Below are 25,620 nucleotides of genomic sequence, written 5' to 3'. Positions count from 1 at the left end.
GCCCTTGGTCGTGGTGTTGGCTTTCTGTATGCCAGTAGTGTCCACTCGATGTTTGATCGTAGACTTCCTGAGCCTCGGTGAGGCATGTGAAGCTGTTCGGCCTTTGTTCATGACGTCCTGGGCCGAAGGCGTAACTCGTGAGTTTGTTGGGACTTTGCCTCATGACGTCCTGAGCCTCGGTATAGTGCGTGGATTTATTAGGTCTTCGATCGTGATGCGTTAGGCTTTGGTGTGGCATCCAAGCCGATTGGGTGTACGATCATAACAGCACCTGGGCATCGGCTCCGCGGCATGTCTTTCACCATGTGTCGAGTTGACAATTAATTTGTGTGTTTGGTGGGACCGAGAGCAGCTATACTGTAACTGTGAAACCGGTGATACCGGTGATACCACGGCTGCCTACTTCGAGGTGGTAGAAATCCACGCGGACGCTCATCTCGTTTGCCTCCTTCATGAGCTTCGATTTGCGCATGCGAAATTCAACAGACTTTGGATCGCATGACTCGCATTCGCGTTGTTTTCGTCCGGAGTGGTTCTGGACTTGTGGCTAGCAGACCCTGAGCCAGCGCTCAAGCTCCCTCCTTCTCCTCAGGGTTGCAGCATTGGCCATGCACCCGACCGAGCTGGGGGACGGCGTGGATGGGAATCCGATTGGGCAAACCTGGCTAAATGCGGCGAACTTTAAATCGTGCCGTTCCCCGAGTGCACTCCTTTTTGCGGGTGCCTGGTGCTGTCTCGAGCTTCGATGCGCCTTGACTTCTTGTCAGCGCTTCAACAACAAGAGTCAAGGTTAGGAGAATTGGAAGAACGTTGTGGCACGCCTTGCAGCCCTGGAGGCTTTGCTGATCTTGACGCAGATCTCGACGCCAACAATGAGGTATGAAGCTTGATTTGTCTGCATTAGAGTGTCAAAATTACAGGACAGCTGCCATCTAACGCGCTTGGGCCGCCATCCCTCACGTCTCCCAATATGCACGACGGCAACTCTCGAGCCAGAGTTTCGTACGCCTTGCAAACCTGTTCATCGCAATAACAAGGACCCTTCAATGCGCAAGTTCATCGAGGTCCACGCAAATAGCGACTGTGTAGAGTCCCGAATCTCTGTACTGCCAAGCTGCGTTTCACACTCGGCGAGGCTGAGCCGTTCTTCTGCAGTACCTCATCGTCCCCACAACTTGACACCATCCGGGTTGGCGGGTGCGTAGCGAGCTGCTGGTGCATCGATATTGCGATTTCAGTAATTCCAACGACGCCGCTGAACCTAGGACATTTCTGCGATCCTGGACTCCGACGGGTGCGGGAAGATCCCCCAGATGCCCGGTCATCGTTATCGGAGTTCTCTCCACCAGACGAGCGCGGGCCTTTCAGTGAACGCGGAACGAAGGAACGAAAGCAGGATCTACATGAACCTCCAACTCTGTAACATCGCGTAAGAAGGGTCAGTCCAGAAAGAAGAGAAATGTCCGGCACTACAATTAGCACGCGGGACGGTCCACAGGTTCATCTATGGCGACGAGAAACACTGGCATGCGATTCGCGCGGCCACCAGCACCGCCGGGGGAGCATGTAGCGCATTCGTAAAAGTAGACAACGTATCAGGGGTGAATTTCGCGCTTCGAATGCGACGCCCAAGGCTAGAGGACCTGGTGCATCTCTGCACTGCGGTACGTCTCCTGGATGCGGGTGTGGCGTGGTGTTTATTGCTCCTTCCCAGATGAGAGCATGGCAGAAAGGCAGTTGACGTGCTGGGTACGGTACCAAGCCAATGGTGACTGGTCAGTCTTCACCTCGGCAAGAGTAGCGAGCTTGCGCAAACCTAAACCCCAGCTCATGCTGTCATCGACCGCGCACTATCGGTCCTAACCTCGCGATCGTCCCCTCGCAAGCCGAGCGCAAGGCTTACAATTCTTTGCCATCGTAAATCACCATTCAGAGGACAGCATTCCGGAAATGCTAACGGGCACGCAAGGCCGCGATGCATGGCACCTATGCACACGATCGGTCATGGCTTCTGGAAGCTTGGTACACCACCTGCAGACGCTTGCGTAGCCAGGCACTTGTATATTCTAGAGCTCTTCGGAGCTTAAAACGCCTGCAATCGACTCGTCCTGGGGTCGCAGGCCAAAGTCGCGGGAGGCGGGACTCAGACCATGCACCAGCCATAAACCTTGAACCACAGCTGCTACAGGCACCAACCTCTAGCTCAGAGCAGCCCTTTGAATACCTGGCTAAAGAGATCAACCGTAGTTACGCGCCCGTGTGTCGATTAGCAGCAATGCTTGGGCTGCAGGAATCGGCCTAGGGTTTGGAGCGTTCCTGGCGCGTGGTACGTCTCCTATGTACTATAGCTTTATGTGCTATAGTTACCTCAAGCCAAGTACGTTCGCCGGCCTCATCGTGAAACCCAGACATATAATCGCGCCGTCCCGCTGGTCAGCCTTGCATCCCAGCAACCGCTCAGCATGCCTTTTAATCTCACAATCGCTATCCCGACGCTTGTCGGCAGTCTGCTGTCTTTCATTGCCACAGGGTGCGTTCTCATATCGTACGTTGTGTACGCTGATTCGCAACGGTCTTTCCGTCACGCACTGGTATTGAATCTTGCTTTGGCTGGTAAGAGCTCTTGACGGCCAGATGAGATTCCTAGACTGACCACGCATACCAGAATTCATCAATTCGCTGAACAATTCGATATCTGGGATCTATGCAATTGCCAATGAAGGTTCCATCGCACCGGGTGCGGCATGTAATCTCAATGGCTGGGTAGGTCAGTGGTCTGTTCAGGCCGCTGACTTCTCTATCCTGGCCATCGCCATAATAACGCTTACTACGATTACCCGTAAAACGTACATGCCCAATGCCTCGCTCATGAGCAAGATACTTATCTGCGGCTCCGTTTGGGTCATTCCTACCATCACAGGTAAGCTCATAGATGCATATCCATCAACGCAAGGCTAACCTGAATGAACAGCGAGTACAGCCGCAGGATTGAACGAGTTGAGCCCCGTCAGCGGAAACTGGTGCTGGATATCGGGCACGCGAACTGACCTGCGCTATGCCCTGGGCCATGGCTGGAGGTTCAGCATCATCTTCGGAACCATTGGAATCTACATCTACATCTGGATCTACATGCGTCGGCACTTTTCGCAACTGCACTCCATGAGCCAAGGAGGGTCATACAATCAAGCCAGCGCTGCCAAGCGCCGCGAATTCCGCCGAGACGACGCCCACGAGCTGAGGAGCGAATCGCAGACGGAGCTGCATGAGATCAACGTGGAGTACGCCTACGAAGTAAAACACTCCGATGGCATGAGCGACACCAACCTCGGAAAAGAGGACATCATCTTCACAGCTAGCGACCTAGAGACAAACAGCCGCAAAAGCGCCACTACACTGTCCCCTCCCATGTCACCCAAAAGCCCTTACTTCCAATCCGCATCAGGTATGTCCTTCCCCATGCAGATGCGCACGAGCATCTCGGCTATCTACAACGTGCCAATGCTAATGGTTACCAGCCTTCCTCTCAGAAATGACTGCGCCCTCAGATAAGAAGCGCAGCATCGGCATGATCAGCAACCATCCCGCGCCAATGTCCGGGGCTTACGAGTCGGGCGCACCCCACGAATCGGGAAGTAATCAGCAGGGCGCCACCAGCACAAAGAAGGTTGAGCGAGAAATCAAGAGGATGTTGCTCCTCAACGCATACCCTATTCTGTACATCATCCTCTGGTTACCTGGTATTCTCAACCGCTTGGTGGAAGCTGCGGGCCATCCCAGCTATGCGTTGAGTATTCTGCAATGCTCAACGCAGTACATTGGGTTCGCAAACGCCATCACGTATGGCTTCAACGAGCATCTCAAGACGACGCTGAGACGCGACTTCGTCAAGTGGTGGCGGGCGCGGCGGAGTTGAGGTGGTTTTTACACGTTTCTTCTTTATTGGTTGGTTACGACTTTACAAAGATTTAATATTCATGCTATATACCTCACTAGCACATGTGACGAGTGTTCCACGTTTCATATATACGCGCATGTGAATATCGACTGACCGAGGCATCTCGACCAGGCAAGGCGGTTCAGATGCGCTGACTTTTCGTCGTCACCTCGAGTCAGCTCCGAATTCATGTCACATCGCGATCTTGTGTTTGCGCGACTGTCACCAGGGCTGGTCAAATTGCGTGTTGCCTTCCACAAAGATTATCTTAAGGCAGGAGTGTACATTGCAGTAGGAACTGTCTAGTCGTCAGGATTTAACAGCATGTATACGACTCGCACTTCAGCCACCGTTCGCCAAGCTTAGCATTCGACATCCGGAGAGAGGGCCACATTCCTGCCCATCCTCTATGCGATAACAGTAATACCCGCTTTCTTGCATAGTGACATCCGCTCTGCAGGACCCCATCACTCTTTTCAGCTCTCGCATCTCCACTTCTTGCTGCCCTGTAGTGAGGTGTCGTGGTTGGCAAAGACTTTGAATAAGCACCGTTTGCAACCCCTTCAGCATGGCCCAGTGAAAGTGTGAGCGATTGTACGTTTCCATCCACAGTGTGTAAAAACTCCTACTAGTTCCCATCTGTTCAAACCGGATTGTCTTGATAGCGTTGCGCTGTGAAGACGATAGCGGTCTTGCGAAAAATGATAGGCTAGACGGATTCAAGAAGGAAAAGGTGTTGAGTGAGAACGGGAGCGTCGAGGTTTCATTGTAGATCTGACGGCAGACGAAATGCAGGCGGGGGACGTTGCCGACTGCGTAACCGTGAGGAGAGAGTTCGTAAGTCTCGCCGCCCAGGACGTATCTAACAAGGGACGTCAGTACAACTCTGTGGAAGCATGCGCCGGGATCTTCATACTTATATATCTGATTCCGTAGCTCAGCTGGAAGTCGCAGGAGAGGAGACTCGACAGAGTTGCGTTTAGATCTGATTTCGTTAGCTGCAGACTACACCATGATAACACTAGCAAATTGGAGGATCTAGTGTTAATGTAGGCTCCAGAGTGTTCAGTGTTTTCCTTGCATGAAGTGCAACTGCTACTCACATCTCGTTGACTTTGAACTTTGACAGCATTGCCCAGTCCGGCCTGATCTTTCTCTTCGGCTTTGGAGCCTGGAGCGTATCTTTCACTACCGTTGGCTTTGGCCTCGCCATGTTTGTTCGATGGAGAAGAAAAGAGAAGAGAGATTGGAGGTACAGGGAGATGGATCATTGTAAACATCGATAGATATCCAGGGTCCATTGCGCTAACCGCATGCAGACCCGATCACTCACCTACTCATTCACGCAGACTGTTGTCGGCTTCACTTGTACTCCGAGTGCCGGTTTAAACGCTTTCATTCCGAACAGTCTTCGTGCTCATGATAATCTCGGCTTTCCACACATAGCTTATCCTGGAAGTGAAGGTGAAGGTACTCGAGCCTCACCTTGGCACTCCGGCAGGCTCTACGCGTGCGCATTACTTAGCGAGGTCTATTCTCACCATGATACAACACTAGCGCATCACCCACCGCCGCGAGAAAGACTAGAACCCCTCAACATTACTCCACTCGTTGCTCGCAAATCACTTTACAATAACACTTCAGCTCGACTCCCACAGCTATGCAGCGCGGCTACCGAACGGCATTCATGCATTTGACCGACCCCGTTCATGAGGAGATGATGGCTATACAGAAGTTGGCGGCACTGTCTATCACAAACCAGGTCGAGCAAGCCGAGGCCATCTCCCAAGGTAAGCTACGTCTCAACAACAATGGTGACGGTATGCTGGATGCCACACCGCCTGCAACCGATGTCATAGCCATGTAAGTTTGTTACTGTGCAATGTCTTTCTACTTGCTGACGTCTTCAAGTACACACCGGAACAGCGTTAGCTCGCCTCTACTCCGTCTCCCGGCCGAAGTGCGCAATAAGATCTTTGCCTATGTCAACAGTGGCCTGCATATCTTCATGAGAGCTGGGCACGGCGAAAAGCCCACAATCTTGATCAAGAACAGCACTCAAGCTGTCGCACCTCCCAAATACCCACCATATCGTACTCTCCAATGCACCTGCCGTCAAGTCTACAACGAGACAGCGCTGCTTCCCTTCTCTACCAATGAGTACTGGTACTATACCACCTCTTCGCTAAACATTTGCAAACCCCTCTTTTTAGGTCCGCAGTGGGAGTGCATTCGCTATATTTCCTTCACCATCACTATCACGATCCAAATCAGGAAAGAGCTACCAGTCATTGGGAACTTCGATGTAAGAAGGCTGGAGGGCTTGAAAGCCTTCTCTCGTCTGAAAGAGGTCACTTTCTACTTGAACACGGAGCATCCAAATGCTGAGCGTCGGTTCGAAGATGTGAAGATGGTTTTGGAGGGCTATCTAAAGGAGGTGGTATCTGCGGATGTGAAGATTGTGTACGAGCACCGCTACCGAGAGGCAGACTTTGTCCTTTGGCCAGCGTTTGAACGCTGAGGGAAAAGAACTGGCTGACGATGATGACTTGCAGAGCATTAAAACTTCTTAGGTTTTTGGATGTGGCCGAGCAGGACATGAAAACATCCTGCCAACCTTCCTTGCAAACATAGCGGCACATTTCTTTTGCACTCTGGAGATTAGGTAACAACTTCAGTCGAATTTCTGAGAAGAATTTCTCCTACGTGATACAACAATCGTATGCAGTTCTGGTTCATCTCATTGATGTATTCTTCAGTTCACCCCGACTTTCTCAGATGCGTGTTGCGGCGAGAGGAATTGTGTCGCCCTTTATTCCTTGTAAGGACTGTTGCTGCCTACATCGCAGGAAACACATTAGCAATGAGCTTCCCAACATAGCACAAACCAGGACAGGAATTCAACTTACATCCTCTGACCGTGTATAGCTTCCCATACCAGTTGTACGATCCAGAGTGGTTACCAAGGCCTGCGCCCTCGGGACGGCACTGGTTCAGAATGTTCTCGAACGCGTCCCAGCACCTCTGCTGATCAAAGCCTCCAGGCCATGAGAGTCTGCCTCCACCCGGAGCATGGTAATAGCCATCGTTCTTGTACAGTCCGTCACCGCAGACGTGTTGACGAGCAGCGTAGAGCTGGTTGCGACTCGAGGCGGGGACGGCGCCGCAAAGTCCGTAGCCTCCGCATTCGGCGGCGGAGACGACAGCTCCTGAGAGCATGACGCCGACGGCGATGATGGAGTTGAAGTGCATATTTGTGGTTGTTTGGAGATCGAGGGGAGGAAGCGAAGGTTCTTGGATAAAGGTTGCTTGTTGTGATGATGAGAAGGTATCGCATGGATTGAAGCCTACTTATACTTCGACCACGTTCACGACTATCCATATGCATACACCACCCCATACTCCACGGACTTACTGGGATGCGAGATCGACTGCATAGCACGCCCCATGTTCCCAAAAGGTATGCATTGCGAAACCTACAGACCTCAATCTTGCTCGTTTAGGCGAACGCACGAAACATCACTGCGCCGTTCCTCATAGCCCACATGCAGACATCTACAAACCTAGCCCGCCACAGAAGGTGTATATCAAGATCAAAGTAATCATTCTCGTACAGCGAGATATTGAGTTCAGCCACACCAAGCTAAAGTACGCTTGACCGTCCTATTGGTGGGCAGCGATCCGGACTGCCTTCCGTAGCCGCTGCCATATGCGGCCCGCGCCTTCTACTACGCAAAGCTTGGCCTGTTACGGTGATGATTTCCAAGAGTTGTGCCATAGAACAGGTACGGCGTCATCCGATCGTACCCACCTACCTGGGTACGGCAACGTGCATCATTCCAACTGCCAAAGAGGCAGGTGTAAGTTAAACGGAGGAGGCACCGAGCTACGTATTCGACATCACATGCAACCGACACGATGCAACCGCGTCGCAGGAGCCTGCATGTTCGCCAAAGATTGCTCAAACGGTCTGGACGATCGTATACTAGACTGCAGGCTCGGCTATCGGCGTCGTAGTGAGTAGACCGCAACAGCACTGCTAGCTAACTAGACCGCATGGATACGAGGACAGCAGACCCTTCGGCCCCGGATGCAATAGAAGCCGCCCTGGCGCGTCCCACTTCGTAGCTGTCAAAGTCTAGCGATCTTGGTAATTGCGGGGATGGAGAAACTGCTGAACCCATCGAAAATGACCCTGAAGGAGGGGATCTCTGCGGGGAGAGCACCGGGAATACGAAGGGTGTATTTGAACACTCCTCATCGATGAGGTAATAAGAAAGAATATAAGCCTCATTATTCTTGGTGAATGTACTCCAGGGCGGCGACTACATCCACTTGCCTTATCATGCCTTGAAGACGATCGTCACTCCCTCTGCGCACAGCACTTTCTCAAGCCTCTTAACCAGTTTATCCTTCATCAGCTGAAACCTCTCATCAGTGATGTCTCTCCAACTCCCCGTGTAGCCCGCATAGACATTGAATACAATCCTCCTCAATCCCACCAAAGGCGCCAAAGCCTCCACTTGCAGGATATCAGTATCGGTAATGTCTCTTCCGAGATGCATTGAAACGATACGAATGGCGTTGAACTGTGCAGGCATCAACTTACGCCACCACTCGTTTACATCGCTGGGCATCGGTGAGTGTGTAGGCCTGTACCAGAAGTTGTTGATGGCGAAGGGAATGAAGCGCGCTTCCGCATATGTCGAACGACAGACGCACAGGATAGTTAGAGGGTGTTTGATGTATTGGTCTGAGTCATGGGCCATTGCGAGCGGCCTTTCGGGTTGAGTGTTGAAGATGAGGTAGCTTCCGAGGACATATTCCCAGATATAATCGCGCAACTCTCGAGGTAGAAGGAGCAAGGGTGAGAACCGCATGTTTATCTCGGTGCTGAATTGTTTAGTATTCGGTTCTGTACTAAGAGAGCTGTATTGTGCTGAACCCGTTATCGGCTCTACTTACATGGCTTCGTATTTGCCGAATGGTGTCACATCTACCATATCGTCCTGGAGGCGATGTACCGATGGCAAATAGCCGTGTCCCTTATTCCGAATCATTGCGTTGTCAGCGCGGGTCTTGGGTTTGGGCCTGACTGTTTTCGTGTTTCCGCTTCGTACAGTTCTGACGGGCTCAGTGATCGGCACCGGTAGAGGCCTCTCAACTGCCACCGCGAAACTTTGAAGAACGTCGATGTCGCTGAGGGCTCTGATGTATGAGAAGTTGAAATAAGAAGCTGCAGATGGGGAATGAAGAGATTTTGGGTCGGTAACAGTTTCGTGTATTTAGCGAACCCATACTCTGGCCGCATCCCTCCGTTCCACGGGACTACAATGACGTAATGCTAAAGGGCTGTGCACAGCTTCTGAAGCTCACATCATACTCGCGTCAATCACGCATCCCGATGTAGAATCATGGCCAAAATAAGAAAGTCGCTATGTATTCCGTGCCGTCTAGTTCGCTTGGAGTATGGTACCGAAACGTGCAAGATCAACACAAGGACCACGAAACCTTCAGCATCGATTCTGACTCTGAGATGACCTTCGACTCCCGGATAACTACAGCCATGCCTTTGAAGTCTGTTTGCATTCGCTCGTCCGGTATACATACGCTCTTTTTGGAAACGATAATACGACGAGCGGTAAGCTAAGTATCTCGGCGATGTACTGCAGGGTCTTAGTAAGTGCAATAGCTTACTACTTGTAGTAAAGCTTACATGGTGGATTGTCCCCGCGTAGTATCATCCATGTGTGATTCGGATCTCCAGATCAGAGTTCCCGCAGATGCCTGCCAAATTCTCTTTGATTACTTTACCGCGTCGTGGATCAAGAGGACACAGCCCATCGCAGATGCAGTACACGCGGACATGCTTCAAGCCAGGGAGTAAACGTAGAGGGGCTTGTGAGTACTCGTGGCACCAGAGCTCAATGCTTCGAAGAGCAGCTAGTTGTTCGGGTAGTCGACGCGTGAGCCACACCGTAAGACACTGAATGTTGAACGGCCAGAAAGTGTTGTTGGAGTAAGGCAGCAAACATGTTTCGGCATGTACTTGTCTGCAAACTCGGAGTATCCCCTGTCTGGGGTAGTAGTTCCTGTCCTCCCAATACCAGCGGCCTATCGTTACAGTTTGCGCGCGCACAGCGTAGGTCCAGATCCTGTATCGAATTTCCGGGGGCAGGCGCAACAGTGCTGATTCGTCAGCATTCCGCTGGGCTCTTGTAGCATTGTTAGCCAGGCTCTAAGACGGCAGAACCACACGTACATAGCGAGATAGTAGCTATTTGGGGTAGCACCATGCATCCCGTGCTTTCGTTTCCTCTGACCCATCTGCTCCTTCGCAGTCCGCGCCTTAGCATTGCGCTCGGGCTGGCGTCGTCTACTGCCATTTGGTGTGGACATGGCTGGCGCGTAGTCGCTGTTGAAGTTCTTCTGCGTGGGTGAGGAACGTCCCTTGGCCGCCTGTCGCGAGATGTGAGTTCGCGGAATGGGAGTGGTGGAGGAGCACAGCATTCGATCGCACAGTTGGAGAAGGTGTGACTAGTGTGGCACGGGTGCTCCTTCCGAGGTGAGGTGAGGGCAAACAAGGTGTGCCAAGACAGCGCAGTCGATCGATATGGAAGGGGCGTGAAGCCGCACTTACTTGTGATTAATCTGCGCACTAGGAAGTCGCCAAGGTGATAGAAGCAGCACTCACACTCCCAAGGTCACGTCCCTCACTCACTCATCCCAACATCTAGTCTTCATTATCCATTGCACAAACTATCCTAGTGCATATGCCTATATACCATCCATTGACCAAACGCCTAACCTCCCCTGGGGTATATTCCATATGCATATTTACCAATGGACCCAAAAACGGTAACAGTAAACAAAAACAACAGACACTGATGCCAAAGCACATGCTAGTAATACCGCTTCCATGCAAATTTCGACTCCCTAACGCCATCATGGTATGCATGCCCACCGCCCATAACCGTAGCGTCGGAGAACGACGACTCAGTCCATGACTCCAAACTGCTGAAATCGTAACGCCATCTCTTTCATACGCCATATGGTTTCACGCTCGGCCCGACGGGCACAGCGAGCGTAGCTTCGTCTGGTATCTTCTTGTTTCCGAATTTGCTTGCCAGCTCTTCGATTTTGGGGATTAGCTCGCCGATCCTAAAAGGCTTGCTTACGACGTCGTCCATGCCGGCTGCGAGCAATGTTGCGATTTGTTCGCTGCGTGCGTTGGCCGTGACGGCGATGATGGGCACGTGTCGCTTGAGCTTGCCTTGCTGCTCGAGCGACCGGATTTGAGAGGTGCATTGTAGACCGTCCATGACTGGCATTTCTTTGTCCATGAGCACCACCGATATGTCTTCTAGAGGGGACTGCTGGGGCGAGGCCCAGAAGGTGGACGCTTTGAGCGCTTCAAGTGCTTCGCCGCCGTGGTTCGCGACGGTCGTTTGGATACCGTGGTTATGGAGCTGCCGCTGGAGTACTTTTTGGTTTACTGCATCGTGTTAGTAGGAGTATGTCGGCAGGGGAAACGTCAAACGACATACCAAGGTTATCCTCTACAATCAAAACTTTGAGTTCTCTCTTCTTTGGCTTCGGCTTTGACGCATCGCCATCTTTGGCAGGTATCGTCGCAAAGTCTTTTATCTTGGTCGCAATCTTGGACGGCGCAGGCAACTCCCTCTTGCCCTTGTCCTTCGCATTTGAAACTTTCCTGGACATGGATGGCGTTGGAAGAACTTCGAGAGCTTCTTGTGGCTCGCTGCTTCTCCGACACTTGACGTAAAAAGCAAAAGTACTGCCTTTGCCTGCTTCTGAAGAAACACCAATCTCTCCACCCTGGAGTTCAGTCAATTCCCGTGAGATGAACAGACCAAGGCCTGAGCCGCCGTATTGAACATGCGTTCGAGGGCTCGCTTGGGAAAATCGTTGGAAGAGGAGCTTCTTTTCTTCAGGCGTAAGACCTCGGCCTGTGTCTCGCACTGCAAACTCCAGATAGATCTCTTCACCATCGCCCCAGTCCGGACCGCAAGTTTGGTCGGTCCTCTTCGCTCGCATGGGGAAGTAGCTAACAGTAGGATGATCGCTGGCTGACGGTCGCTCTCTCGATGCTGATAATACGACTTTGATGGTCCGGGTCTCCTCGGTGGTAGTAAACTTGATCGCGTTGGTGGTGAGATTGATGAGAACTTGGAGCACCCGAGACGGGTCAATCTTCACCCAGTCGACACCTAATTTGGTGAACGAATCGGTAAGGACAAACTCCATCTGGATACCAGCCGTTTGAACTTCTCCTTCGAACATTTTCAGGGCGCGCTGTACGACTTGTAGTGGTTGAGCGTCAACCGGTGTTACCTGACGCACTCGTTAGAAAATGTTGCAATAACGCAGATCGTGTTCGTACCATTAGCATTGCGCTGTCGAGCTTTGATAACGTCAATACATCGTCGACGATGCGCTTCTGATGCTGTGCGCACAAAGCGATCGTCTGCGCCGCGTCTATAGAATCGGCCAAAACAGTCTCGTCAATGACGTTGGAGCCTGACGCCCTGAAATCGCCCAGGATGGTGCTGATCTCGTCGGCACATTGCAGGATAGCAGAGAGGGGATCTAAATCGTAGTCAGTATAAGAAGAAATTTCATACACGGCAGTATCGTACTTCTCATCTCGTGCGACGTAATGTCGATGAAGTTCTCCTGCTGTCGTTTGAGCTCAACGGCTTCCTCCATTTTCCTCTTTTGGAAACCCTCGGCCCACTTCTGTGGAGAAATATTCGTGATGCTTCCGAAGACACTCTTCAGCTGCCCATCCTCATCTTTCTCAGGGTATGCCTGGAACAAGACCCACGTTTCACTCTTGTTCCGGTTGCGGTCCTCCCAAGGCGCTTTGAATCGGAACTCTATGTTGATAGGAGTTGTGTTGTTTACTAGTTCCTTCCAGTGCGCAAGAATGAGGTCTTGATCCTCGTCTTTGACATAGTCGATCCATCTGTCGGTCATCTCCGGCTCTCTTGGCACTCGCGCAATCTCATACCATGTGTCGTTGCAGTAGGTTATGCGACCAACGTGGTCAGCAATGAAGAGACCCGCAGGAGACAATTCAGCCATCCGCGTAAATCTCGTCTCGCTTTCCCTGGCTTCTTGTGTACGTGCAGCAAGCTGTGTAGAGAGATTGTAACGGTCTTCCGCTGCGAGCCGGGCTGCCCTCTGCCCCCGTCGAATTTCTTCCTCGAACAAAACGACGGAAGCGAGAGAGGTCGCGAGTTGACGACTCAATAGCTGGATGAAGAGGTTGTAATCGTCATCGTAAGGCCTTCGCGGATTTATGCCCATGACTAAGAAGCCAAGTATGTTTTCACCAGTCGTAGGATGGATCGGGCAGATGACCACGTCGCGGCAGGGATCTCCAAACCCTCGCCATTCGAGTCCGTCCATCATGGAATGTGGCAGGTCGGCTGATCCGATGCTAACAACCACGGGCTTGTCGGTCTTCATTACTTCGCGGAAAACCGGCCCGAATCCTTCTTGCCCTTCTTTCAAATCAATGTGGTCAGGAGCAGCTTGATGGCCGGCTGGCACACCAAGCGAGCCCTCGAGAAAACACTGTTTCGAGCCAAGCAAGCTGCTAGATTGTAAGGAAGACGAGTCACTATCATTCTCATCGTTTACGCTGTAGAGCATTACTACCGGGGTATCGAACTCGTTCTCGGTGAGTGCTATTAGCACTTGATCCCAGAAACCCTTTACTTCCCGAGCGGTGGCAGTCCGTTCGCCGACTTCGCGGAGAGTGAGCATTCGCCTTTCCGCAATCTTCCGCCGTGTCTTTTCGAAAGCTGGGTTGTAAAGACCCATGACCGTGCCGTCTTCGCCGACCATTGGGATAATGGACCACGAGAAGTACGTTTCCTCAAGGAAGCCGCTGCGTTTCATAAACAAGCAGTCGTCGTCCTTCATAGTCGCTTGCCCTGTGAGACGGGCGTTTGCGAATACTCCCTTGACCTCATCCCAGATCTCTGCCCAAGCTACTTTATAACTCTGGCCCATGAGCGCAGGATGCTTCTGCCCTGCAAGCCCTGATCGAGATGTTAATTGATGTCTGAATGTCAGTACGCGAGTACTTACCAATATAGGCTTCGTTGTAGATAGCCACAAGCTCTTCTCCCCAGTACATAGCTGCAGGATGGGGACTCGCCCTGATCGCCATTAGAATTGAAGTTCAAGTGTTCCGTGCCACAGTAGTCAACTCACATGATGAGGTTACACATTGCGCGAAGGTCGTTGGACCAGTATTCGATGGGACCCAAGGGTGTAGATGCCCAATCGATTGAGCGGGCAAATTGTATGTGTCGAGGAAGAGAGGGCGATATGGCTAGTCTGGTCCAGTCGAAGAAACCCATGTCGTGGTGCTCATTTCGGTGGGTGTTAGTTTCTCTATGAAACGGGTCAACGTCGCCTGCAGTGTGAGCTCGCAATACGCACTCGTTCCCAAAGGAAGAGGAATCTTCCGCTGCGGATAGGTCGATCTGAGATAGCCTAGGAATCATGCTATTGCCTCTGTCGGCGAACTTCTTGTAGTTTGGTTCAGGCTGGGGCGCGGAGATGGGAGGCGTCGGTTCACCCTGGGGGATCGTAGGAATGGTGCTCCCGAAATAATCTTGCGGTTCGCCTTGATGCGTTGAGGATACGGAGGCATCCCCGTTGGCTCCAGACTCAAGTCCTGCGGACGAGGTTGAAGGTATAGCGAAATCGTTGGGGCCGTCTACAGCGGGCAAAACTATGGCAGGGACGGACACGGTACCAGAAACGACGCGCAACCGTTTCCGCAAGGTGTAACAAGTCCATACGATGCCACCGTGTTCTACCGGAGAAGGATTCGCCCCGGAACCATCTCCCTGGACTGCAGTGCTCAACAGCCATCCTCGAAATTGTTGTGTTGCGTGCGCCGTGTCATGGTCGGAGGGAGTGCCCGCAGGCTTGCCAGCTACCAGCTCCCAGGTGGAGGAGTCTAGTCGGAGGGCACTGTTGGAGAAGAGTATCTGCAAGCTAGACGATTCGGGAATGTAGTTTGCAAAGTCGCCCGTGTCGACGATGAAGGTTGGCCGCTCATCCTGCTCGAGCAGCTCGACTATGCCGATGGATCCCAGTACGCGCAACGGATCATGCTTGTCGCGCGAATCAGGCGATGCTGCGGGGGGCAGGCTTGAGCGCTCTGACGTGCGCCCGCTGGCAGCGCCCGAGGGGCCTGGGGGACTGAGGCCGCTGAACGTGCCCCGTGCGAGTGTGACGGTCTTGATGCCACTGTCCTCGCGTGTCTTGCTGAGCATCCTGTAGGCCTCGGAGGTGGAGAAGCGTGCGGGCAGCTGCGGTCGGATATTGCGCGACGAGGAGAAGAACAGCGGCGATGGTGGCTGGCCGTCGAGACGGAACTGGGCGCTCTTGGAGAAGCCGAAGTGGTCGAGCGAGTGTCGCGAGCGTGGGTGCGCTTTTCGGCGCTTGTGCAGCGGCTCGCTGGCGGGTGCTCGTAGGTGCGGCGATGTAGGCGCGAGGGCGTCGTCGGAGGGAGGAGCAGGGCGCTTTATGCCAATGACCTGGCGGGCGCCGTGCGCAGAAGCCGGCGGCGGAGTGCAATGGCGACGGTCAAGCGGCGAATTTGGCGTCCATGGAGGCTGCAGTATGGCCAAATTGGATGTTTCGTCGAGGGCGCTGGGCGGGTCCGGGGTCGTGGTCGTGGGTGACGTAATTGGAGGCTCGTGATACAGGGCAAACTTCAGCCTGCGCTGCTCGGGCGTGGTGTCGTGATCGTGAGGCGTCGCCGTGTCAATACCTGTGAAGATGGACCGCGGCTCCCTCATAGAAATGCTGGGATGCGAGGCGACAGGCAGGGCGAAAGCCGTTGATGGCGGCCGCACGTCACGCTGCAACGTCAAAGGTCGGTGTGGTGGAGCGTCGTCTCGAGATCTAGCATGCAGTCTCACCGCGTAGGGGCCGAGTCGATGACACCAGGGAACGACGGACGCTCAAGGGCGGCTTCTGCGATGGCGAGGCTGGGCGGGTCGGTGTGCAGCTGCGCGACGACGGTAACGATGACGGTGGGATGCGGTGGGTGTCGTGTCCTCAGGGCATCATCGTGATGGAGACAGTCGCTCTGCACATTTGTTTTCAGCCGTCGCTCTGGTGCAGCCAGCGTACAGGACCTCGGGAGCGTCCAGAGCTGTAGATCTCGCTTGCGCGCGTGCTTGGCCCTCCCTGCAACACCCTGGCCAGCCCATCGCCATCGAGATCGCTCTCACCATCCTCTCGTGTCTAGCTTCACATTCGACACGCCCTGGACAGCTATGACGCCGTGCATGGCATTCTGACATGCCCATCTGTGCCATCTGCAGCAGCTGGAATGCTGTGGCCCGTCAGTGCACCGCTGCTTTCGCGACTGTGCTGGTCCCCACGTCATGCATCTGACGGGTCTAGACTCGAGCCTCAGACCCGCATCCATTCAACACATGACCATCTGCATCGTCGCAGCCTTGAACCTACCTAGGTAAACTTCGAGAAGCCCAAGATTTTGGAAACGTGGACTTGGTTTCTTCTAGCTTATCGCTCACTTCCAGGCACACACTATCATGTACTTCTTTCCGCCATGTGCTGATCTGTGTTGGTCGCCCCTTTCCTACGATGGTACCTCCATCCAGTTCACATTACGCGAATACCGCCAAGCCTTCCCTACTCTTCACCACCTGCTACCAATCTCATCGTCAGCCGCGAGAGACGAGATGATCGCACTGCACAACTTCTCGGTTGATTCTCGGCACCTCCCAATCATGGCCCCGGGGGTGAGCTTGTCGTGCCATTCCCACGTGCGCGCACCGTTCCGCGACCGGGCCCGGGCCGACCTGATGTTTTCGAGTCATAGTCACGTGTCCGTCTGTCATTCTCTCCAGGCACCGTGGCCGCACCCATACGACCCATCAATGTACCTGCCATTTCAGCTGCGCAAACGGTATCATCAAGGTTTGAAGTAACTGCGCATGCAGTCCATCTTTTTCGTCATCGGACTTGTCTCGTACTCATTCAAAGCATTCCGTTGGCATAGAGAAGCCTCGCACTTATCGCCTGCCACAACCCGCGTTTGCGACGGCAATTTGAAAACATGCGCGGCGGTGCAACATGGTTGAGGTCATCGCATCTCCGAGTGACATCATGCAGCATGCGACACTTCGTGTTTGCAGATATCGTGGCACGATGGGGGCACAAGTCGTCTCGGCTGTAACTGCCTCGAAATTTAGCCACCGTGGCAGGGCATTAATGGCGCATGCGTCGCCAATCCCAGCCACACCACGCTGTGCCATCCACGCCCATCAATAACGATCCCTTGATTCCGTACTGGAGCAGAAATTTTACACTATCGAAATTGAACACTGCGATCAGAACAAAAAAGAAAGAATTGGAACACCGAGATCAATCAAAATTGTCCTCGACTGGTCGTCGCACGAGGTCAATGAGCACATCTCCACGACCCAACACTGAACGCGCAGCGAAGCGGCCCTCATATATCCACGCCAAGCTTCACTAATAGAACTCTTGCAAACCATGGAGCTCCGGCTAGCCGCCAGACGTATCAGGCCGGTTCATCACCCCACTTTTCCTGCCCGCCTGTCAGTAGAGTGGTCAGCTTCGACGTGCCCCTCCATTCGAAGCCGTGCTGCTTCCCCTCATGCCATCTCCATCTGGCCAAGCATGTACAGCATGATTGATTTGCTCAATGACAACTGGGGCAGTGCGCCCCGGGCTGCTGTGAGATGCCCCGCTGGCAACGGACTGTGCACAGATCCATTTGCCTTAAAGTCCTGTCGCGCCCCGCGCATACTATCAGCTCCATACTTGCTTCCCTCTGTGTTTCCTGCTACCCCACATACTGTTTTCTCTGAGATACTCACCAGACAAATACACAATTGCCAGGTAACAAACCACCATGGATTTCCTCAAGAAGAAGATGAAGGAGCTCATGGATGACGACGACAAGAAGCCAGCCGGTGAGTAACTCTATAATGAACAAAGAGACCAAGTTCTTATTTGGATAGACTCGCAGGCTGCTCCCGGCGGTGCTGGCCCTGGTGATCGCGCACTTTCTGATAGCTACTATGGAGGTGGACACGGCGGCCCTCCCCAAGACCAAGGTTACCCGCCTCAGGGCCCTCCTCAGGGTCAAGGATATCCACCCCAAGGATATCCGCCTCAAGGTCAAGGTTACCCACCTCAGGGCTATCCACAACAGCAGCCTTATGGCGGCGCCCCCACACCCACAGGTCCACCAGCGCCGTATGGAGCGCCTCCGCCGATGCCACCGGGCTGGACTCAGCAATGGGACCAGAATAGCCAACGATGGTTCTACGTTGAGCAAGCAACTGGTCGCACCCAATGGGACCCTCCTTCGCATATGCCACCTGGCCCGTATGCACCACCCGCAGCAGGCGCACCCTACATGCCGCCAGCCGGTCATGATGAGCGCGGCCTGTTCGGCAACACCCACGGCCACCAGGGACACGACTACACGCAGTCTGGAGCTGCCACGAACGAGGCCGAGAAGAAGAAGGGCCATTCCGGTGCCATGCTCGCCGCCGCTGGTGTCGGAGGTATCGCAGCCGGTGCCTTCATTGGCCATCAACTCGGTATGTTGCTTTCGTGTACATAACATGCAGCAGCGCGACTAACACATACTAGCCGACGACAGCAGCGACGACGAGAAGCAGCAGTCATATGCGCCTCCAGCGGCGGCTCCCGCAGCTGCTGCAGGCGGCTACGGTGCAGACCCTGGTTACGGGGCTGATCCCGCCTATGGCGCTCCTCCCCCAGCAGACCCTAATGACTATGATAACCACCCGGCCTTTGAGGAGCCCCCTCCCGTTCCCACCCATGACGCCGACGGTGACTCCATCTCAAGTAGTGACCGTGAGTCCATGGAGGAGAAGCGCGAGGAGCTCATCGAGGCGCAGGAGGAGTATCAGGAGGAGCTCGAAGAGAACTACGACGACTAAGCGCAGAACTTTCGTTTGTCGTACGATCGATCGGTGCGTAGGAAAAGGGAGGATTACGAGTGTAACGTCAGGTATTTTCTAAGACTTATGAGCCACGAGTATTGTTAGCATAGTGCAAAGAGGAAGGATCAGCCAACTTGTGATTCTCTCACTCGGATTCAAAGGAAAACGGTTTCAGATTTGTACAAACTAAGGCAATATCACTTAACTCCATCGTCACTGCAGTGACGAACCAGGGCCATTATCCCGTACCTCTCCAGTGTTGTGCCCCCATCGAAAACCCATGGGTATCCGCGTCCTTGCAACGAGAGAACGTAGTGAGCGTGTATTCATCCCTTCCCCATATAAACCATCGTAGTCACCGTGTCGCATGCTGTAGCGAGCGTGCCTAACAGCAGTCGCAGCAGTCCAGGCAATCGAGGCAGCATTCGCATGTCTCACCGCAGAGCCAGCAGCAGCACAAGGTCGCAAGACTAGTCGTCGCATTAGCTCCGTTCCTCTTCTTTAACTATGCAACACCTAGCCAGTGTTGCGAAAGGGAAGAAAAGACTTACCAAGCAGTCAAGCATCCCCTCTCCTTCTTGGGTTCCTCTTGAGGTGGCGGTGGTCCTTGTTGGTAGTACATCTAATTCACAAATAGTGTCAGCCACACCCCAAATCACTGCAAACTTGCAATTGCACGCTATGATAATAGATTAGACTTACCGGTTGCTGAGGCGGTGGCCCATAGCCCGGCTGCGGAGGGCCATAGTAGCCAGGTTGTTGGGGAGCAGGGTAGCTCATATTCAATAATTTGGTGGTGTAGACTTGACGTTGGAATAGAGATGCGGGCTCGTGGCTGGTGAAGCGTCTAGCTCGTGGTGTGGCAAGTGAAGAGAGGCTGGTGTTGAGGGTGTACTGTGGCAGAGGAGTGTGGCAGACGATATGTGTGGCACAGCAAAGTGGAACTTTTAGGGGGACCAACCCGTGTCTTTTAAGATTGCAAGTCTTGACGCGCCTGGCTATTGCTTTCGGTAAACGGCAACACCGGATCTGCGAGGTAAAGGGTGCGAGAGGCTATGCACGACCCAACGTGCTCATCGTAATTCACCGCGTCCATGCCGGTATACGTTCCGTACTTTTGGACGGCTGCGGGTGAGCTTTGCTCGGCGCCACACGTGTGGCAGTCAGGGCGCGTAGCTGTGGCATTTGCTCGGGCTTGCTGAGGCAGGAGTGGGACCAGGCAAGCCACTGCTGTGACGATGGACGCACGACCCTTGTCATACGCGTATGCAAAGTCTTGGTATGTAAGGCGCATGACTTGAGAGCGTTTCGTTCTGCGTGCGAAAGATACGATTATGTTGCTTTGCTACGTGGTGCGGTGTTGCCATCATGTCTGTCCAGTATGCGAGATACAGTAAATTAACAACCCACGTATAGGTTTTCGATACTTCTTACCACTAATCCGGGAGAAGCGCGAGCTGAAATGACCTTTTGGTGAATGGCACATGTGAGGTGCTGTTGGGATGCATATGCGAGCTTGCCGTTCGTTCCGGACGCTAGTGACTAATGTAGCTTAGCTGTGGCGCCACTTTTCAACAGGCAATGTTAGACGGGCCAGTCAAGTGGCTCAGTCGTTCGTCCCCTTGGCAAGACAGCAGCGACGAAGCTAGTGCTCTGTCGATATTATGCCTACCGCATTCCTGCTACGAATCTACTTGTAAAGCGTAAAGCCTAACACGAAGACGGTAGCACCGCCAAGAGATCCGAAAGCTACTGTAGTATTGATGCCGAAGACCTTGGGCGGCGCGGATGCGTCCGGCGCCAAGTCAGCATGTACGCCGTCGGCGACCAAGTGGAGAGTGCGGTCCGAAAAGCGATGTTTGTCACTCTGGTTGGGAGCCGGCTTGGCGGTAAAAGGACTTTGAGGGCAGTCGACTAACCAACATGGCGACTTCTTGTGGCGCAGGTGAGGCGCAATCTCGATACAAGCAATGGGATCCCAGGATTGTCAGTACCAAACAAACGGGTCGATCCGTATGACAGCTCGTCGTTTCGTACTGTTAGACGACGCGTGGCTTGGTAGACAAAGCAGAGAAGCAGCTCGTAAAAGTCGAAGTGTGGAAGTCGAAAGGGGCGCACATGCATGGATGATCTGCCGCTCGTTTGCACAGTAGATACGTTGCGCTATCGACTCTTTCGCGAAAGTAGCGACGACTGCCGTGATTGACAACCCTTGGGGTTACGGTACGTCGTCACCGGATTCCTATGCGTCCGCTGGCCGAGGCACAAAGCCCCGTTCGGCTCTTCGCTTCTGCACCCATTCGCCGAAGGGTTTCCAGATAGCCTCTTTCTCGGCCGGCTTCAGACTTGCCGCTAGACCGCTCGTACTCGTAGTAACAAAGACCCTGGACCCATTCCATACATTGCCATCGGCATCCTGCTCTTCCTGGCCATCCTCGCTCTTGCCCATGTTGTGCTCCTCATCCTGCCACCCATACTTGAAATCTTTCTTACCCATGTTCTTGCCATAGCGATACCGCCAAATGGCTTCCCAGATACCTTTGCCTACTATGCACACAGCCTCTGGCTTGTATTTGAGGAACTTGGCATCCAGCTGTGCTGTACCGGCCGCAGTCTCCTCTTTCGAGAGCTCGGCAGCGTCTTTGGAGGGTCTCTCGACAATGTTGGTATTACCCATGCAATAAAGAGCAGGAAGACTCCGATCCTCCTCAGGCTTCAGTCGACAGTCGGTAAGTCCTGAGGAGTGGAGCAGCTTCCAGAAAAGGTTCGAGGGATGGGCATACGCATGCCCTGCAGCGGCCGTCTGAACACCTGGATTCGTGCCAACGAAGACACAGATTAGATTGGGCTCTAGTATGTCGACCAGCGGCGATAGATGCGCGTATTTGGACGGGTCAGCATATTTGCTGGGTTTCCTCTTCTTTTTCGGTCGTGGGGAAGGTTCCGGTGCGATCTCTGCGACCGCCGTCACGAAAGTCCTAGTGCGCTTTCGAGGTTCTGTCGGCGATCCGGATGGTGGTCCGGTACGTTGCTCCGTCTGCGTTTCGGTGTATTGGAACTTCTTCAGTCGGTCTTGGAAGGATGCAGACGATGGTGTCGCCAGCTGATCATCGGGTTCTCTGACATCGTCATCACTCAGAACTGGTAGAACTGCTTCAGCTTGCTCGCTGTACCGCTGGTTCGAGCGTGTGCGGGCCATGCGCGTTACGTTGTGTCTCAAATTTGAGGAGGAATGCGGTCACAGCAAGTCGCGTCCCTTCGAGATCCAGACGCGTTGACGTCATCGGACCCACTTCGCGGAGAGCCAATCGCTACCTGTGCACTCGAACAGCACCCACCGCGATGCAGCCTTCACGAGACCATTCTCTATGTACGCATGCTTTCATTTCAGAGGTATTTACTAATGTACAATTGAGGCATACCCGCTCGTCCTTCTCTTGATACCTTTCATGGCCCTTGGCTGTACCTGGGTCCACCTCTTTGACAACCGTGAGTGTAGAGAAAGCCATAGAGTATACATCTTCGTATGTGCGCTAGGTGGAGATGATGGTGCTGTATTGTCTTGGCGGCATCGTCTCATCAAGCACATCTCAACTAAAACCCCCGGTCCAAAGCTGGTCGCAACAATGTTCTCTCTGCCTTCTCCCATCCGGCGAAGTTTGTCCAACACGATGAGCACGGTTGGGCTGGATGAGTTTCCATAGTTATGGTACACGTCGAGTGAGGCTCGAATGTGGTCGTCGTTGAGTTGCAGAGCTTGCTTGGCCCCCTCTAGGATGGTCGCACCGCCAGGGTGAATAGCCCAATCGAAGTTCGAAGCGGGACTGCGAGTCACCGATGCAGCGGCGTGAGTAGCATTGAGGGTGGCACGCAGTCGATCGAACAAGGGCAAGATGGCGTCGATGGCTGTGCCTGGAACGTGTTTGCTGATAGTAGCTATCATGCCTGCTAATATATTAACATCAACTCAAAGCAACAGAAATGCAACACTGGGCGTTACAGAAACATACCATGCTTCTCGATATCGTACGAGATGTAGCTCGAAGTACCCGGCACAACTACACTGTCCCAATCTTTCAGCTCAAACACTGGCTTTTGCTTGTCTTCCAGGGCAAGACCGTTGCATACTGCTAGCGCCGCTGCGCCATCGGAGAATAGCGCTGGAGCTACGTGTAGCTTGCCGTCTTCACAGGCCGCTTGGACCTCTGCCTGAATAGAGAGACTGCATACCTCACAGGCCATCACCAGGATGCGGGCGTGCCTTCCTCTTTGTGATGCGGCAGCGGCGATGCTAGCAGCTGCACGCAGCGCTGATAGACCGCCTGCGCATCCCACGCCATGAAGTAGCACTCGTTGCACGTTTGGACCAAGCCCAAGCTCCTGGCATACAAAGAGATCATAACCGGGGTTGCTCTGATCAGTGCAAGTCACTGCTACCGTGTGCGTTATGTCGCTGGGCTCAAGGCAAGCTTCTCGCATAGCCTCTTTGCAGGCCAAGGTGGTGAGCTGCACACCTTCTGTCCGGAACATTCGGGAGATGGAGTCGGCATCCGGCGGTGCAGTGTTCTCTTTGGTCCATCCTGCGTAGTCGAGGATAGTTGGGCGGGAGACGATCTTGGTTTTCTTGTTGAACTGGATGAGCTTCTGGATACTGGCGAGGCTATTAGCATTGGACGAATAGTTCCTATGGAAGACACTGGGTGACTGACGCTGGTGAAGTTACTTCATCGGGGCACAAGCGCTGCAAGAAGTCCTCAAACTGCTCCTGTCTTACCGAATGGGGCGGGTACTCATGGCCCAGGCCAATGATGTATATAGCATTGTTCTTGCTACTGCGTGACATACCGTTTACTGAAGACATCTTCCCCTTGGATCAAAACTAACTGCAACACGGAGGGCGTAAGCTTATCACTCTCTACCCCCTTACACCCGTTCCGTCACCCCATAGCAGATGCGCTCATCGCACCTACACCCATTCGCGATGTGTAGTCCAGACTCCGCCACTCTTGACTCACCCGTAGCCCGGAGTGCTCAACACATCCATACGAAGACTTGGTCTACCATGGCCTAGCTGAACAACCTTGTGATTTACGGGCTGAACAGGTCTTCACCGGCCAGTGAGCACTACTTTTGCCTTTAGCGATGTGAAAATAGCCTACCGCTAGCGAGTAAGACATGAGATGGGTGTGATTTCGCTAGATCTGCTGCAGCCTCAGCACACCCGCGAAGACTTGGTATGCCACCAACAAGTTCCACTCGCCAACGAACTGCGGCCTATTCGGAAGACTTCGAGCCTTGTGGCAGCAAGAAACCGGCTTGTATGCCGTCAATAGCACGCCGCTGACGGGGCGAAAATGGTGAAGCCTTAGTGTTCGCGTTCCTAAATTCTGTGCTTTCGCGAAGAAATACCTTATTAGGCTTTCAGAAAGGACTTTTCGACACCTAAATGTTAAGATTGTCGAAGATCATGTTGCTCCTCCTTTGTTCGATTATCACGCTGTGATCCTGCCGCTGCGTTCGGACATTTTCTTTGTTGAAATATCCCCCTTGGTAACGCAGCTATGACCAATCATGGAAATGGAAATAAGAAATTATACATAATTTCTCAAGCCTTCATAGGGGGCCTCGGAGATCATTGAGGAACTCCGGTGAGTCGTCTGAGCTTCTCATACGTGGACAAGGCGGGAGAAAGAAGTGCACTAGGCGCTGGCGCTTGCCAAAGTCGCTAGCGAACCTTTCAGTCAACGATATGTGTATCTCGCCGACCTCCATGGTCCCCAGCAATCGTGTTCGGCCGTGTTGGCGCCTTGATCATCTACCAATAGGTTGTTGTGATAACGAAGACCGTCGAAAATGGACTGCCGGTTGAGTCCGCATAATACTAGCCTGAAATCTCTCGATCCAAGCGAGCGCCACAAGACTGCCTGACCGGGGCATGCGAAGTGAGGACCTATCGAGCCAGCTAATGCCTCGCGATCTAGTGTGAATTTTACCACCGGGAGGTGCGAGTACGCAAACGGGATATGGAGGACGAGGAGACCCCAGATCTGACGATTGACTCCGGGTCAGTGCCAAGAGATAATGCGACGACTGCGATGGGTTGACTACACAAGACGCTAGTGCATGCCGCGTTCGCCCGCCTTACTTCTAGCAGCTGAAAATTCGTCATTTCTAGGGGCGGTAAGCGTAGTCAGCGTGTACGATCTGGCACCCGTTGGACTGTACAGCCTCTCCACTATCAACAACATCGCCAAGAAGTCGTGTCACTACCATCACACGGGGTAGAGGGCGGAGTTCACTGTCCGGGTGTGCTCTAGTACTTTTCCGGCGCGGAGATGATCTCCTTGAACGTCCAGAGACGTGTAGTCGAGGTCATGGATTAAGATGGGGCCGCAGGATAATTTGAGTTGCAGAAGGATTCGTGCTATAAGCGAAGAGGACGTTCCCGAGGGGTTGTGGGTGTGGAGGACACGATACCCGGTTCGATGTCGAGATAAAGGTGTGGATGAATCCCGGTAAGAACGTGGCACGGTCCCCATTTGTAGGGATAGATCTTCATCGCGGTTACTTCTGATGCTGTGATGGATGTTGGTGGAGAAAAGTCGTGACGTGCAGTGCGAGGAGATCTACTCCTGACCAATCGATGGCGGAGGC

At 53.3% G+C, this 25,620-nt stretch overlaps 7 protein-coding genes across 7 annotated transcripts; 3 read left to right on the top strand and 4 right to left on the bottom strand.

Annotated features, from left to right (window-relative positions):
- Window positions 1-2,850: 2,850 nt before the first annotated feature.
- On the top strand, window positions 2,851-3,913 carry J4E78_004433 (uncharacterized protein; the record flags this gene model as incomplete). The annotated part of the gene is made up of 3 exons (XM_049365062.1): window positions 2,851-2,920; window positions 2,972-3,442; window positions 3,516-3,913. 3 exons carry the CDS (start codon window positions 2,851-2,853, stop codon window positions 3,911-3,913), a joined length of 939 nt encoding a protein of 312 aa, XP_049222863.1.
- Window positions 3,914-5,594: 1,681 nt separating this feature from the next.
- Window positions 5,595-6,455, top strand: J4E78_004432 (uncharacterized protein; the record flags this gene model as incomplete). Its single annotated transcript, XM_049365061.1, has 3 exons — window positions 5,595-5,797; window positions 5,846-6,094; window positions 6,209-6,455. 3 exons carry the CDS (start codon window positions 5,595-5,597, stop codon window positions 6,453-6,455), a joined length of 699 nt encoding a protein of 232 aa, XP_049222862.1.
- Window positions 6,456-6,746: 291 nt separating this feature from the next.
- J4E78_004431 (uncharacterized protein) lies at window positions 6,747-7,186 on the bottom strand (the record flags this gene model as incomplete). The annotated part of the gene is made up of 2 exons (XM_049365060.1): window positions 6,747-6,772; window positions 6,844-7,186. 2 exons carry the CDS (start codon window positions 7,184-7,186, stop codon window positions 6,747-6,749), a joined length of 369 nt encoding a protein of 122 aa, XP_049222861.1.
- A 1,091-nt stretch (window positions 7,187-8,277) lies between these two features.
- Window positions 8,278-8,994, bottom strand: J4E78_004430 (uncharacterized protein; the record flags this gene model as incomplete). Its single annotated transcript, XM_049365059.1, has 2 exons — window positions 8,278-8,827; window positions 8,900-8,994. The coding sequence occupies 2 exons, from the start codon at window positions 8,992-8,994 to the stop codon at window positions 8,278-8,280; spliced, it is 645 nt and encodes a 214-aa protein (XP_049222860.1).
- A 1,980-nt stretch (window positions 8,995-10,974) lies between these two features.
- Window positions 10,975-15,786, bottom strand: J4E78_004429 (uncharacterized protein; the record flags this gene model as incomplete). The annotated part of the gene is made up of 6 exons (XM_049365058.1): window positions 10,975-11,429; window positions 11,482-12,289; window positions 12,339-12,544; window positions 12,595-14,007; window positions 14,057-14,127; window positions 14,183-15,786. 6 exons carry the CDS (start codon window positions 15,784-15,786, stop codon window positions 10,975-10,977), a joined length of 4,557 nt encoding a protein of 1,518 aa, XP_049222859.1.
- A 2,114-nt stretch (window positions 15,787-17,900) lies between these two features.
- Window positions 17,901-18,963, top strand: J4E78_004428 (uncharacterized protein; the record flags this gene model as incomplete). The annotated part of the gene is made up of 3 exons (XM_049365057.1): window positions 17,901-17,961; window positions 18,010-18,597; window positions 18,650-18,963. The coding sequence occupies 3 exons, from the start codon at window positions 17,901-17,903 to the stop codon at window positions 18,961-18,963; spliced, it is 963 nt and encodes a 320-aa protein (XP_049222858.1).
- Window positions 18,964-21,208: 2,245 nt separating this feature from the next.
- Window positions 21,209-23,809, bottom strand: J4E78_004427 (uncharacterized protein; the record flags this gene model as incomplete). The annotated part of the gene is made up of 4 exons (XM_049365056.1): window positions 21,209-22,133; window positions 22,635-22,878; window positions 22,977-23,626; window positions 23,676-23,809. 4 exons carry the CDS (start codon window positions 23,807-23,809, stop codon window positions 21,209-21,211), a joined length of 1,953 nt encoding a protein of 650 aa, XP_049222857.1.
- Between the last annotated feature and the right edge of the window lie 1,811 nt (window positions 23,810-25,620).

This window comes from Alternaria triticimaculans, assembly GCF_023758025.1.
Source record: "Alternaria triticimaculans strain BMP 0046 chromosome Unknown scaffold_5, whole genome shotgun sequence".
NCBI classification, from domain to species: domain Eukaryota; kingdom Fungi; phylum Ascomycota; class Dothideomycetes; order Pleosporales; family Pleosporaceae; genus Alternaria; species Alternaria triticimaculans.
The sequence above is the reverse complement of the archived record's forward strand: the minus strand, read 5'-3'. Positions and strand labels throughout refer to the sequence as shown.